Source organism: Penaeus vannamei, chromosome 25 (assembly GCF_042767895.1).
Source record: "Penaeus vannamei isolate JL-2024 chromosome 25, ASM4276789v1, whole genome shotgun sequence".
NCBI lineage: Eukaryota > Metazoa > Arthropoda > Malacostraca > Decapoda > Penaeidae > Penaeus > Penaeus vannamei.
In genome coordinates, this window is record NC_091573.1 from 20,840,935 (window position 1) to 20,855,934 (window position 15,000).

At 36.9% G+C, this 15,000-nt stretch overlaps 1 protein-coding gene across 1 annotated transcript in view; it reads right to left on the reverse strand.

The window, feature by feature from the left end:
* The window catches only part of Vps13D (vacuolar protein sorting 13D), an 86,451-nt gene that overhangs the window by 34,994 nt on the left and 36,457 nt on the right, over positions 1–15,000 (reverse strand). Inside the window, exons 42-58 of the mRNA XM_070138927.1 lie at positions 14,955–15,000; positions 14,516–14,802; positions 14,265–14,359; positions 13,947–14,114; positions 13,664–13,825; positions 13,063–13,315; positions 12,649–12,802; positions 9,865–10,090; positions 7,678–7,777; positions 7,193–7,510; positions 5,970–6,057; positions 5,640–5,767; positions 5,230–5,454; positions 4,927–5,105; positions 4,145–4,289; positions 3,825–4,033; positions 3,494–3,511 (exon numbers count right to left, since the gene is read on the reverse strand). The exon at positions 14,955–15,000 is cut by the window's right edge and continues 99 nt beyond it. Of these exons, the coding sequence (XP_069995028.1) occupies positions 3,494–3,511; positions 3,825–4,033; positions 4,145–4,289; positions 4,927–5,105; positions 5,230–5,454; positions 5,640–5,767; positions 5,970–6,057; positions 7,193–7,510; positions 7,678–7,777; positions 9,865–10,090; positions 12,649–12,802; positions 13,063–13,315; positions 13,664–13,825; positions 13,947–14,114; positions 14,265–14,359; positions 14,516–14,802; positions 14,955–15,000 (2,801 nt within the window). The remainder of the gene's footprint in view (positions 1–3,493; positions 3,512–3,824; positions 4,034–4,144; positions 4,290–4,926; positions 5,106–5,229; positions 5,455–5,639; positions 5,768–5,969; positions 6,058–7,192; positions 7,511–7,677; positions 7,778–9,864; positions 10,091–12,648; positions 12,803–13,062; positions 13,316–13,663; positions 13,826–13,946; positions 14,115–14,264; positions 14,360–14,515; positions 14,803–14,954) is intronic.

A 15,000-nucleotide genomic window follows, 5' to 3' on the forward strand; every position in this document is an offset into this window, starting at 1 on the left:
ATGTAAACATTTCATAGCAATATATGAAATACAATGCAGTACAATGTTTTTTCATATTTAATCAACAATACATTCTGCAGAACATATAATGGATATGACATGCTAATTAATTATGTAATGTAGTGTGTATGTTCTTCTCTCATTTCAGGGCTTGCATTCAGACATTACCTTCTTTCAAAAAAAAATCATGCACAGATTACACTGACAGATGTCTTTAACAGTCGGAGTTATACTTCTAGAGCCACTTCAGAAAAATAAGATAAACTAAGAGAAAATACATACACAGCTATTCATATATATAAGTACTTATATGCACATATGTATATACATATATATATAAATAGATAAATATATATAGATAGACAGATAGATAGATAGACAAATAGATAGATAGATATAGATAGATAAATAGATAGATAGATAGACAGATAGATACATAGACAGATAGATAGATAGATGCACATATAGATAGAGATACATACATACATACATACATACATACATACATACATACATATATACATACATACATACATAGAGAAAGATAGATAGATTAATATGACTTTGCAGTACTTCCATCAAGTACTGCATATTTGTCATAAGTTCTTGGTTTAGAAAATTAGTTTAAAAAAACAACAGTGAAAAGAGGGAAAAATAGGAAAAATATTAGATACAAAATACTTCACTTTGTTATGAGATATTGTCATGAATGCAAGACATGTAACAACTGCACAAATACACTGTGACAAGCAAAAGCAATATTTTGTAATGCTTAAACTGCCAATCTATTATACAAAATTTGATCTGTAAGTATTTTCACAATCCTTTCCAAGTATTTGGTCACTAATGAATGTCTGTACAGGTTCCTTCAATTAGTAATCATATAAATCAATACATTGCCCATAAAATCTTGAGTATTTGCATTATGCATTTTCAATTTTGTTTCAAAGACTTTGTTTCAAAAACTGTGCATATCAGGGAAGGAAAATTTCTTTAACTATACTCATTAGATCTCTTTACTTCAGACACTAAAACAAATATCCTCCCACAACTTCATTAAAAAACATATTCTTTGTTCTTTGTAAAACACACAGTGGGAAAAGACCCCTGAACATTGGTATGTAGGACAGAAGTGTCTCCGAGCAATTTGACCATCCAGTCACAAGTCCAATATCATCATCCGCATGCAGATTTGTGTGGGCAAAACTTGGCTTGGTACTCAGCATCTAAAAACACTACTAGGCTTATTTACTCTACACTATAAAAGACACACATTCTGTAAGAAAGAAGGAAAGAAGTAAACAGTGAAGGTACGTTTGTGTTTTGTACAGTTGTCACACCTCCCATATCATTGCTGCAACTGCTTAAATAAAATATTCATTAAAGATGTTCATTGTCTTATAACCCCTGGTTCATTGTGACTGAGCACTTGAGTATACTATAATCTGTATCTTGTATTTTGGGTAGACTAGAGATTCCTTTTGTGAAGAGAAACTGTTCTTTAGCAATTGTGTAGTCTGCGTATGTTTTTCTGTGTTTCAAGGTGTCTTAGTATATCTGTATATGTCTGAATATACCTGCCTGTTTTGGCATGAGTCTGCATGTGTCAACATGTATCAGCATGTGTAAGCAAGTGTTGGCAGGTCTCATCTTGTGTCTCTGTGTCTACACATGGCTGCATTTTTCTGTATGTGTCTGCAAGTTTCCATATATGTGTGCATGTATGCAAGAAGCTGTCTGGCATTAGAAATTTAGAAGGGCTGCTTCAATTCACAGCAAACTATTTCACTATTCCACTCACAAACTCCTATATAAGAGGAAAATCCCATGCAATGTTATTCTGCCACACAGGCACAAATGCAGGAATCAGCAGCACAACCTTCTTCCATAAAAAGGAAGAAAAAAATTCATAGACAATAAATAATAGAAAGCAATATTCTCTTTCTGCTTCTTTTTTTATAAAATGCCAATGAAAGATATAAAATGCCAATAAAAAATACACATCTGCCAAAAAAGGCATGCTAAATGAGTACATAATTATTAAAGGAAGAAAATCTTAAAACTATGATAGGATTTCAATCTACTACAAACCTAATATTTTGATTTTCAATGCTTTCAATATACAGTACATCTTTCGAAATACATAATACTACCAAAACCTAATCTTTTGATTTTCAATGCTTTCAATATACAGTACATCTTTCTAAATACATGATACTACCAATAAAGTATTTACATTTAACATCAGACTAATCACAGAGAGAAATGCTTTTGTGTGTACTTATCAATTAACCTCTTTCTCAAAAATATTCTGTCTTATTCAGCTATTTTATTTTAAAAAAAAGACCGAAAATTCTCTTCAGAAATCTGTTTCTTGTAAAGAGTACTCACAATGACTATTCAAAGCTGTCAAGCAGTTATTGAACATCACAAAATCATAACAATATCAAAACTTAACTTGTCCACTATTACCATCACCCTCATCATCATCACCATCATCATAAAGAAGTAAGGAACTAGCACCTGTGACTGCTAACAAAGAAGGAACTATCTAAAAATAAAGAATTCAAAGCTGGGCCAAATCCAAAGTAAAAAAATATATATACATATATGCCTTTCCTAAAAGATGATGTCATTCACTGAACATGTTCTTTGTCTACAGAAAGAGGTATCAGTAATGTCCTCAATACAGAGGTAATAAGTCATAATTAGTACTGAAGGTCAGCAGTTACCATTCATGACACTAAATACCTTGCATATCTTGAAGAGATGAACAAGAGACAGATATGAATACATAAAAAGTATATGTATATAAGAATGCATGTATAAAGAGGGAAAAAACAGCAAATTCTTCCCTCCTAACAAAGTGACAATAATCAATGTTTAAGGTGCCTTGAAAATTACCTTTCTGGCAAGAAAAACATATAATTTCACGTCATGTGAACCTTCATCATAAGTATTCCTAAAAAGAGGGTTTAAGAGGTGTTCTGGGAAGTGTACTTAACTTGACAGAAAAAAGGACCCTCATGTACTATAATACTAAAATGAAACTATGCATGGACTCATTAAAGGGATCTTCAGTCCTTTGCTGATGATCCTGACAAATATCAAGTCAATAGGTAGAGAAAAAGTAAGCTATTCCATCATATCTAATCCTGACAGAGAAAATTAATAAATAAACCTTCATTCACCAAGAAATGTGGCAGTGACAGATTAAAAACAAAAGAGAAAGTAAAAATATGACACTACCAACTGATCTATTGGACGCATTAATAACTTTCAACAATTCTCTATTTGACAGCTTGAGGACACTGCCAAAACTCTCTTCCCAGTCCATGAATAACCATTGCAAAATTTCTTGCAAGGTCACTGGGGTCACATACTTTTGGCAGAGCGCAGAGCCGGTGACACTAAGTGGCAAGCTACGTGCACACAATGATGGCTGGCAAGCAGGGAAGTGTAGCAACATTCCAAAGAATGTGTGGATACTTACATGTGTAATGGCAACCTTCTTCCCAGGGTGATAAAAGATACCATTAGTTAAGGGGCCTCTCAACATGGAGGGAACAAAAGCATTTCCAAAAAAGCCAATTATCATTTACTTTTTAACTGCAGGAAAATGCTTGACTGTGAGCAGTGAAAGGATACCAAGCACTGGCCCAGAAAATAAATTTCTGAAACACATTACTTTCTAAAAAGTAAAAAAAAATAAACAAATAGATAAATAAATAATAAATAAAGAAGTAAAAGAATAAAAAGCAAGGCAAAGGTTTTTACAAAAAAATGGCAAAATCTAAACCAAGGAGCAATATAACATTACTCACTTGCGAAAGGTCCCTGTGAAAGCAATGTAGATGAAGTTCTCATATGTTAACCTTGCACCCTCGCAGAGAATGTTCAAGTTATACGTGGCAGAGGTTCCCCCCGGGGCAACGCACGTGAGGTGAGGTGGCAACATTACATCATCCCAGGCATAAGCGACACATGAGCGTGGCTTGACTATAGTTCTTAACCTCTCCTCCTGAGTGCCAGTCTATGAACAGAAAAAAAATGAAATATATAAAATAACCACAATATCCATATATATCTCTAAATGACTAAGACGTCGATTACTTCTGCATAAATGCAAACACCCCTTTCATACCTGGTAGTAGGTGATTGGCACTTCAGAGAAGTTGTCGATTCGAAAGGGAGGAGGCAAGGATTCTGCATCGGTGAAGACAATGAAGTAGGTGGCATCATTGATGATGACTTCTACACGGATGAAATACGAGTGACTGTTGCCATCTCTGTAAAAAAAAAAAATGTCAATAAAAAAAAATTAAAAACAAACTCAAGTCACAGCTTTAAAAAAAAAGGACTTAGAGAAAAGCAAAAACAAAATTTTGGTGATAGATATATATGCTAATATAGTCTTCTCACATCTAAGACAGCAAAATAATCTAAAAAATTTGGGTAAGGTACAAACATATATAGTCTAGACAATTATACAGTGCCCACAGTGTAGGCACTGTATAATCGTACAACTGTATCAATCTCTAAAGCAATCAATCTTCCTCTCTATAAATCTATCTAACTATTGTATCTATCCGTCCTGGGTAGCTGACACAGCTTAATAGTACTTAAGCTCCAGTGCCCAGGCAGAGATCATCACTCATTTCAATCCTCCAAACTGAAGAAGACAAAGCAGCAAGCAACTCCAGCCCTACCCAGGCCTTACCTGTCGGGAGCCACACCAGCTCTCCCCATCGATCTCCAGCAACACCTCCAGCACCCAGCTAAACCTGTGGGCTCTCACACCTACAACCAATCACTCCATAAAGAGATAACAGACCAATCAAATAGAGGATGACCAACCATCCTCTATAGCACCTCTCTTTCAATAGTCTTACCAACTGTATACGTACAATTTACACATAAACTTACCGAATATTCAGGTAGAAAGAGTCAATCTTCTCTATAAAGAATCCACCAGACCAATGACACCCTTGGACATCTCGAAGACATATGCACAATAGCTGGTCCTTGTCAGGTCGTGGCCAGTGGAAGGGGAGCCAGCAACATGGGATGGCTCGTAACCAGGTAGATTGGGCTCCAGGGTCGGTCTGTGCAATTAAAGTCTGAGATTAGGAACTGTAGAAAATTAAGAGAATGTGAACAAATAAAAAACACAAAATTATTCCGGAACATTAGGAAATCCTCAAGAACAAAACAAAGAACTCAGCTCACAAAGGATGTCGTAAAGCATTTCTGTGCAATAATCAGCTCATGGGAGGACCTATTCTCAATCTGGAAGCGAGGTGAGAATGTGACCATGTACGTGTCTCTATATCGTCCACGTCCTGGTCTCACATCAACACCGACAATGTAGACATGGTCTGGCCGGGCATCTGAAGGACTGACTCTGAGACGGCGAACCCATGTCCCTTGTGTCAGAGGGAGCTTATGGCAAAACTGGGAAATGAAAATTACATATAAATTTTTTTTATTCATACACATTTAGCCTCCTGCTGTGCACATTCATCAAACATCAGATTATAATGAAGCCATAGCTTTCTAAAGAATTGTAAATTGTAAGCACTTTTACAAAAATTTCTCAACCCAATATACAGTGCAAACTGGAAAATATCTTTTCTTACCTGTGCTCTCGACTCAGGATGTAAGTTGCGTCCCACCCGAGCAACAAGCATAGGGTTGGCATCACGATCAGTGAAAGAGAACATCAGTGGGGCTGCACAACGAGCTACTTCATGTTCCATGTCCTGCCCTGAAGGTAATTAGAGAGGAAAATAAGTATTACCCAAGTGTCAACTGACTCTCATTTGTACAACTTTCTTTAAATCGGATTTAGATTAAGAAAATCTTTTGGTACCTATAATCATTCCAGCAAATTCCCTACATTTTCAGTACATGCCAACTTGAATATAAAAATAAACTTTTTCTATTTCTTAACACCATAGTATCCAAACCTGCAGCATCAGCTGATACACCCTCCTGTTTGAAGACCAAGGGTAACCCTGTCTTGTTGATGAGCCAATATCCTGCATATACGACAACCTGTAAAAGAGAATTCCCTCAGTTACATCTTTATTTCACACTTATATTTTTGTATTATACATTTTTTGACAAGGTTTTGATTACCCCTCAATAAGAAATTAGAAGGACAATCAAAAGCCAAACTAACTGGATAAAAAGTATTATTCAACAAAAAAATAACAAAGATGTATATGCGGTGTGCGTGTGTGTGTTTTGGAGGTGCGCGTGGGTGTTTTGGAGGTGCGCGTGTGTGTTTTGGAGGTGCGTGTGTGTGTTTTGGAGGTGCGCGTGTGTTTTGGAGGTGCGCGTGGGTGTTTTGGAGGTGCGCGTGGGTGTTTTGGAGGTGCGCGTGGGTGTTTTGGAGGTGCGCGTGGGTGTTTTGGGGGTGTGCATGAGTGTGTGTGTGTGTGTGTGTGTGTGTGTGTGTGTGTGTGTGTGTGTGTGTGTGTGTGTGTGTGTGTGTGTGTGTGTGTGTGTGTGTGTGCATGTGTGTGTGTGTATGTGTGTGTGCATGTGTGTGTGTGCATGTGTGTGTGTGCATGTGTGTGTGTGCATGTGTGTGTGTGCATGTGTGTGTGTGCATGTGTGTGTGTGCATGTGTGTGTGCATGTGTGCATGCGTGTGTGTGCGTGTGTGTGTGTGTGTGTGCATGTGTGTGCATTTGTGTGTGTATGCATGTGTGTGTGTGCATGTGTGTGTGTGCATGTGTGTGCGTGCATGTGTGTGCGTGTGTGTGCGTGTGTGCGTGTGCGTGTGTGTGCATGTGTGTGTGTGCATGTGTGTGTGTGCATGTGTGTGTGTGCATGTGTGTGTGTGCATGTGTGTGTGTGCATGTGTGTGTGTGCATGTGTGTGTGTGCATGTGTGTGTATACATGTTTGTGCATGTTTGTGTATATTTGTACATGCTTGTGTGTGTTTGTGTATGTATGGTTGTGTGTGCTTCCTTGCTTGTTTGTTTACTTGTTTTTTTGCTTGAGTTTGATTGTGTTTGTGTGTTGTGTTGCTTGTGCTTGTATCTTTATTGTTTATGTTTGAGTGTGTTTGTTTGCATGTGTTTGTGTGTTTGTGAGTTTGTGTGCATATTTGTGTTTACTTGTGTTTGTTCATGTTAACACTAGAAATTCCAATATCTAGAAAAGATTAATGAAAACTGACCTTCAGCGCTCCTCCAAACTGCGGCTTCACTTTTAAGTGAATGTATAGGATACGCTTCTGTGAGTCCTGCAATTTGAATGGCAGCACATACATGGAGGTAGATGGATTTAGTGTTATCTCTCCACAAGGCTCAAGAGCATCTGTCCATATAGAAAGGGAGATACTCTGAGCTGGGTCAACAGAGTGGAGGCAGTCATCCGCTCCCGGCTTGACTCGACCCACATTGCCTGTTGCCTTGACTTCGTAGTGTAAGTCATATGGGAGTAGGTTGACCAAGGTCAAGGGGCTCACTAGCACTATTGTGTGACCTGGTTGAACCTGTGAAATTATTAGAAATGCAATAAAACATAAGGATGAAGTTGTGGTGTTATATGGAAGAAGTTGTAGTGTTATATGCAATCAAAACATGATGTTCCAATATAACACTAGGGGAAAAATGGAAAATACATTACAATAAAAACAATTATCATTAATCCTCTACTCACCCACTCATTATGTCGAGGTGTTAAATGTGGAGAGTTTGTGGGTGGAGAAGGGGGAGATGAATCCACAGGAAAATTGTCTCTCTTCACATGAACACAAAACCTGTTCAACCATTAGGAACTTTAAAAATATACATAGATTTTCCTTAAAGATTCATGTTAAACAGACTTTTAATTTTGTAAATGAAAATATATATATATGATTGCTCTACTTTAAGATAACTTTTCAAGACATCTTTGAAACAAATTAGGTTACTTCACTACTGCCATAAGTTAACACTGTCTTATACTCATCATTTTATATATTAAGTATTCTAGGACAAACAAATATCTAACACTTAATCATGCACATCAAGATTCAGAGTTTTTACAACATCAAACTATATTTCCTCACGTTAAGAATGCAACAACACTTAAATCATGAGTCACTACATTTTTTCTAAAAGCTCTATACAAAGCCCTAAAAGTATATCAACACACCTAAATAGAATAAAATTTAAATGCCCAAACCAAGGTCTTCAAAAAGCATAAAAATCAAATAAAAAACAAAAAACTCATTCAGACCTAAAAGGTGGCAAGTGCGTGTTGATGGCAGGGCAAGCTCTTAGGTCTGTGGCCTCCTGCCGGGGCTTGAGGAGGGTGAGCCAGTGCAGTGGCTCCTGGCAATACAGCCAACCCCCCCCAGGAGCAGTGACTGGCCGCACCAAAATCCGAGCCCAAGCATACACCAGTGGGACAGGTACTTTGGACTTGGGAGCCACTTGAAGGATTTTAACATCTGAGGTAACATGAAACAAAAATAAAATGACTGCTATGTCCACATAGAGGAAACTAATTGCAGGAGCTTTGCATATTAGCATGCTAGCTAGGGGGTAGACAAGCTAGATAAAAAAAATCAAATAGACAATTAAATAAATAAGTAAACAGTACATAAAATAATAATACATAACATACTTTTGCACTATTTCACTGTAACAGTAATATATTGTATCATACATGAATAAACTATACACAAAATATTGTAAAATAAAATAAAAACTTTTATTCCAAAATATTGGTAGAGTTGTCTTCCTTGTTCAAAGTCTGATGTTAATTTTCTCCATTCCACAGTCATAATTCATTAGTCCGCTTCTTTCCTATCCTTGTCAATCCCTAACACCTTCCTTGTCCTTCTTGCTTCTAAGTGTCTTTCCTGTATCTAGGCCTGATGTAAACTCATCTTCCTCAAAGAATATCATGATAATACTGCACGTTTTCATGACTTCCTAAACACTTTGTTTTCATTAATCAAAGGAAATTTTCTAATGCATCACAAACTGACATTTCTTTATAAGCCATTATATTATGGCTGCTGGTCATAACATGCCCCTTTTACATTCTCTAGTTGAAGATTCTCAAGGTTATGATGGCAGAGCTCCCGTTCCAACATGCTTTGTCGTGATACTAGAATCAAGTTCTAGTCATCAAGAAAGTAGCTATTGCAACTAACTTAATGGCCAATCAATAGTTACCAATGTTGGTCAATTAAGGTCACCTTGTCAACTCACTATTAGAAACAAGTAACAATGAAGCATTGGACACATCATTCCAAAAATCTTGAAGCTGATAGACTTTTCCCTAAAGACCAGTACCACAATATTTTAGCTTTGCATTTTAGCAGTCATAAAAACAACCTATTTTTGATAACATTTGGAGCAACCCTTAGAACATCATGGAGTCATATTGAATTTAAGGAAACTAGACCAAATACCATAATCCAGTGATAAATAAAAATAAATCTGACCCAAAAAAAGAAACATTATATGCACAGGACTTAAAATAGACTATCCATTCCCCAACACAGAGTGGTAAGGAAATGCCAGGTCTGAGACAAGACCAGCTGGTCACTACTTCATGCAGCAGTGCAGACAACACAAGCTGGACTCTCACCAACAGCAACTTTTATGTTAATCCACTTTTTCATTTGATTTATCCTTGTATACCTTACTCAGGAGCATGTCCAAAAGCGTGTATGTTGGGATAAATACAGCCATCAGTGCTATGGAAGAAACCTGACAAGCTCTCAAGATTCAGGAACAAAACAGAAACAGGGAAGATGAAAAAAGAAAGAAAAAATCTCAAAGGAGGGCTGGCAAAAGACAACAAGCTGAATTAACAAATTAGCATTCGTAGATGTTTCTAGGAACAAACCTATAGGGGTGTTCCTGATTACTGTTGAGGGCATGGCACTGTCTTGCCCCACCCTCCAAATACCCCAACTTAAGGGACTGGGTACAAAAGACCGGCTTGTTAGAGAAACTGAAAACACTTCGGCTCCTGTCCGGGACTGGGCGGACATTAACCTGTAACTCGACAAACTTGATGGGCACAGGGTAGACTGAGCCCGGGGTCAGTCGCTTGATAAGCTGCGTTGGAGCTGAAACAGGTTATCAGGTTGTCAAAAAAGGGACTTTTTGCGAGCCTACATGTAGATGAAGATATTATGCTGTTTTTCTATTAGTGCATCAAAGCCAAACTCAATACTAACTATGCATGTTTGAGACTACAGAAGATTCTTCAAATAACTTCTCAAATTCAATATTTCTACTATGGGTACATGAAAAGTATTTAACAGATACATCAAAATTCATGACACTTCATTTAGTAGATTTTAATAACCCACAGATACCAGGGATGCACGTACATATGCACTGTTTACTGTAGTTTTTTATCTATGACTTCACCTTATCATCCTATTCCTTGATTCTTTTTTCTGTTACAGAATTGTAATAAAAAATGATAACACCAATAATCTTAATAACAAAAAAAACTGTTATAGAAATTAAAACTTTTTTTATCAACAAACAGGATAAAGGGTAAGGCCAGATAGGAATAGTAATTGCTTCGCAAGTGACTAAATGCTTAGGACACCATCTATATGTAAATATGTAAAACCATATTACTATAACAAAGCCACAGTAGACAGTGTAAATACTTGGCACCAGTGGGTTAACTAGTTAACTTTAGCCAATTCTTTAAACTGAAAAACATTCCTCAATGCTTTTGCAGTTAACAAAATCATCACAATCGATGCTGTGAATAACACCTGCCCAACCCTTGAAAATACACCAAGGTTTTAGTATTTCTAATGTCAAAGAAACAAACAAAATAAATAATTAAACTAAACTAAATGTTTTCTCATGGACCAATGGACGGATGGACAGATGGAGCAATGTATGAATCAATGACTGAATGCATAGATGGATACACAATATCATCTATGCATCAACCAATGATAATTTGGCCACTCCCTGTCGTTATGAGCTAATTAATATGCATCAGCCAATCCTTCAATATTATATATCAAATTTTCAGATCAAGAATTTAAGAAATGGTGTCATTCCGACCAAAGTCTTCAAACAAAGGTCTAGCAGAACTGACAGATGCAGCATCCATTTAGATCCAGGAAGCTAACAGGTACACATTATCTTCCCTGCCAATCAGTAGTAAGAACAGCCCTCCACCTTCTCCTGCCAAACCCAATATTCTACCATCTTTTTTTTTTTTTTTTTTTGGAATGTCAATTTGTTTTTCTGCTCTGTGGTTGAATCAAGGTAAAGAAAATCATGGAACAACACTCAGCACCTAAATTCAATCACTGTTTTCTCTTTTTTCTTCTGGGCACTTTCTCACTTGCCTCACTTCCACGTGAGTTTTGATTTGTAGCATATACAAATGATAATTACCTTTTTTTTAATCATCTGTTTCTTAGACTTTTATAAATGCCTCTTACCTTATTTCTGCAAGGGCCAATAGAAACCACCATGTACATAAATGTGCATATCAAACATTTGTTTGATCTTAGTTTGACACTGTCAAATGGTACCAAAAGAATGCTAATTAACTAGATTTCCTTAAATAGCCTTGTCTCTCTATGATATAGACAAAAACTATATGAATGATAAATGCTTGAACAAGGAAACACAAACAAATAAAGCATTAACAAATGAACAAATACAAATAAACATTTTTTAGATTATCATGAGGACTTCTAAACAGATGAGACTTTCTTCTCTGTAAACCGAATGGCTGCAGGTTTATAGGTTGTCCACTGTAGATATTTTTCAGAATTTTGTTGAGCATAAAATCCACTAGTGCTCAGCTAGCAAGGAGTCAATCATTTGCGGGAAAACATTGTTTTTTTCCTGATGTTGTTAACATAGATAATGTTATTACTATCACTGACATTATTAATATATTGTCATCAAAATATCAATAACAATAAAATGAATAAAGAATCTTGCAAACTGTTGAGATTGATAGAACTAATAATTGACTACTTGGCAACTAAGCACTTGTGGAGCCATCTCTGTGCAAACACAATTAACAAACTAAAATTACTGTGGCCATGAAATGTATTCATACTACCCACAGACATGGATTAACCCCTTGATGACAAGTGGTTTCTACATCCATGAAATTATATGACTGGAATCATTATTGGGTAACCTATACCACATTCTGCCACACAAGGTAAAGCATGCTCAAAGTTGTGTATGCTAAAGAGCTGTCCACTCATATGACCATGAATGAAGTCACTGAATGAAGTCACTACCCCTCAAAGTTGCTTTTTACATTCATTTACAGGAACTTGTGTAAAACTATGCATATTGCCTGTCTCATGGTACTGTGCAAGAAATAACCACTGTCACTGGTTGCACATGTTAGCATATTTAGACAAAAAGGCAACATAAAGACATGTACAGGTACTTTCATGACAGTAGAAACAGATGAAAATCTCAAAATTTGCATCTTTACAAATAATTTCTTTGCTTTTCCATCTTATTTTAAATTAATTTGACTTTTCTCTTTTTGATGGAATGATGACAAGCAAAATAAAGAAAAACAAGAACAGAACAAGAATTAGAAAATGGTGATCGTAATCTGAAGGTTAAGGATGATATAAATCAACAAGCAAATTTTTGTGACTCATACCCCCTAATCTGAGTGCAACATTTTCCAGCTTGACATCTACAGGATAGTGAAGTCGGTTGGCGAGGATCAATGCAGATCGGATGGTGACCAGCTTCCTTGCTGAGCCATCCAGAGTGACTGCTACGACAACTCTTGCACTTGGCAGTTCATAAAGCTAAATAATAAAAAAAAAAATCAGATGTTAGTACGAAAGGATGGACTGACATAAAATATATGAATTCTTATATCAAACATGAATTTTGCATGATGCACTAGCACATAAGAACAGCAATATTTACAGGTACAGAGAGGAGGGTTTCCATAAAAAATATATATATATACACTCTTCAATATAAATACAAATACATATATATCTACTTGTAATAGATATACATATCATCTAACTGAAGTTTAACAAAGTCACCAAGTACGTACATGAGTCGAGGCTCCCACTGGCTGTGACACAGCGAGCCTGAAGAATACCCCGACTTTGTCCACTGTGACAGGACCAACCGCCTGCCAACCATCCACCTGGACCAATAGCTGGTGAACCTTTAGCTCATGGGTATCTCGATGACGCTGCTTTCCACGACCCTCAAAGGAGAAGGGGACTGTGTTACCAGCTGGTACACTTATCCAGTCTACCTCTGGCATGACGTTCTGTCCCAAGTTCTCAACATCAGCCATGCTGGAGAATGACAAAGATCAAAAAGTTGGAAAGAAGCTATTATAATGATATCGCCTTCCTATATACCAAAATCTCACACTTCAATAGACTGGCAAGGATTATCAAATTTCCCTCCAGCTTTGCAACAAATATACAATGTTAAAAGTATCAACTTAATAGGCAGTCCTTTTGAAGATACTATATCAAACTGCTAAATTAATGAATCACGCATAAATACATCATTCACTATTTTCTTAAAGAATTCCTTCTATAACTACCCCTTCATCAAAAGTTATTTCAATTCTATTAGCATTACCCCTTAAATTAAACCCCTCTTCTGGCTGATCATGACAATCTTAACTACCATACCTGTCAGGGGTTGTTGTCATGGTTGCAAAACAGAGATTACATCCAGTGTCATTCTTGAGTGCAAAAGGTATAAAGGGTGAACGCCTTCTGTAGCCCTGGGGACTCACCACCAGGGTTTTGCCTCCATCTTCATTGGACACAATGTTATTTTCAATCTCCAGCCTAGAACATGTGATATAAATTAATCATACATTCAATTTAAATACCTTTATACTGTATACACAAAAGACTATTACCAATCAATAGAAAATATTTCAATGTGAGCAGGTGAAATAGAACAAACCTGTCTCTGTTGTAATAATCTAAAGTCCAGTTGTTCTTGACCATGTGGTACAATTCCAGCAAGGTATTAGTTATGTTCACATTTACAGTATCTTCTGTCTTGACACTCAAGGACAGCCGTTCTCCAGTGAGATCTCTTGATGGAGTCTTGTCCCACTCTGCTCCACACCTGAAATATGGAATGGAAAATGTAAACACATGGCAAATATTTTTTTCTTGTCACTGTTACACACAGATTCTGCTAGCTATTGTGATGGTTGGGTAAAAGCCATAATCTGTTTCACTTGAACAATGCAGAGTCGTAAGGAGATATACTTACCGCCAAGGTTCTAAGAAAGGCTCCCAACCTGACAGTGCTCTATTATAATAGTCAACTGAGAGAGAGCAGCTTGCTGATCCTTTTCCTTGCCAATCCTGCAAATATAATCATTGTTATGGATAAGAAGAAATATATGCATAGAATGCTCAAAACTAAGAGAATAGGGAACAATTACCCTGGTTTCCCTCTTTTCATTAATCTTTGCTTGTAATATCTAATGACCACCACACTAACACAACTAGAAAACATACCTGTTTCAAACCGAGATGGGAGAGGGAAATCTCAAGCAAGGGGACATCACAATCCCCGCAGTCATCAATGACACACACATTGACACTTCCCGTCTTGATTTCTACAGCATGGAAGTTGATGGTGCCTGACTTGCCTTGGTCCTGGACTGTCACTGTGGGAGCAGGCACTGGCTGGGCATTATGTGTTAGCCAAAGAGCAGCATCATCAAGCCTACCACTACATTCCTCCAGGGCACGGGTGCAATCAGCAGGCCGGAATCCCAAAGCTGACAACTTGTCAACTTGTGCTGTTTGAAGAAATTAAAAAAAGAGGTCATACAACAACTGAAAGTCTACCATTAATCATTTCTCCAAACCAAACAACCAAGATATAAAAAGTTACAATAGCCACATCCCCATAACCTACAATATCTTTTATTTATACAAAGGAACCACAAACCTTGAAAATTTGCAGGCTGCTTTTTCTCTCTAGATACAGAAGGCTT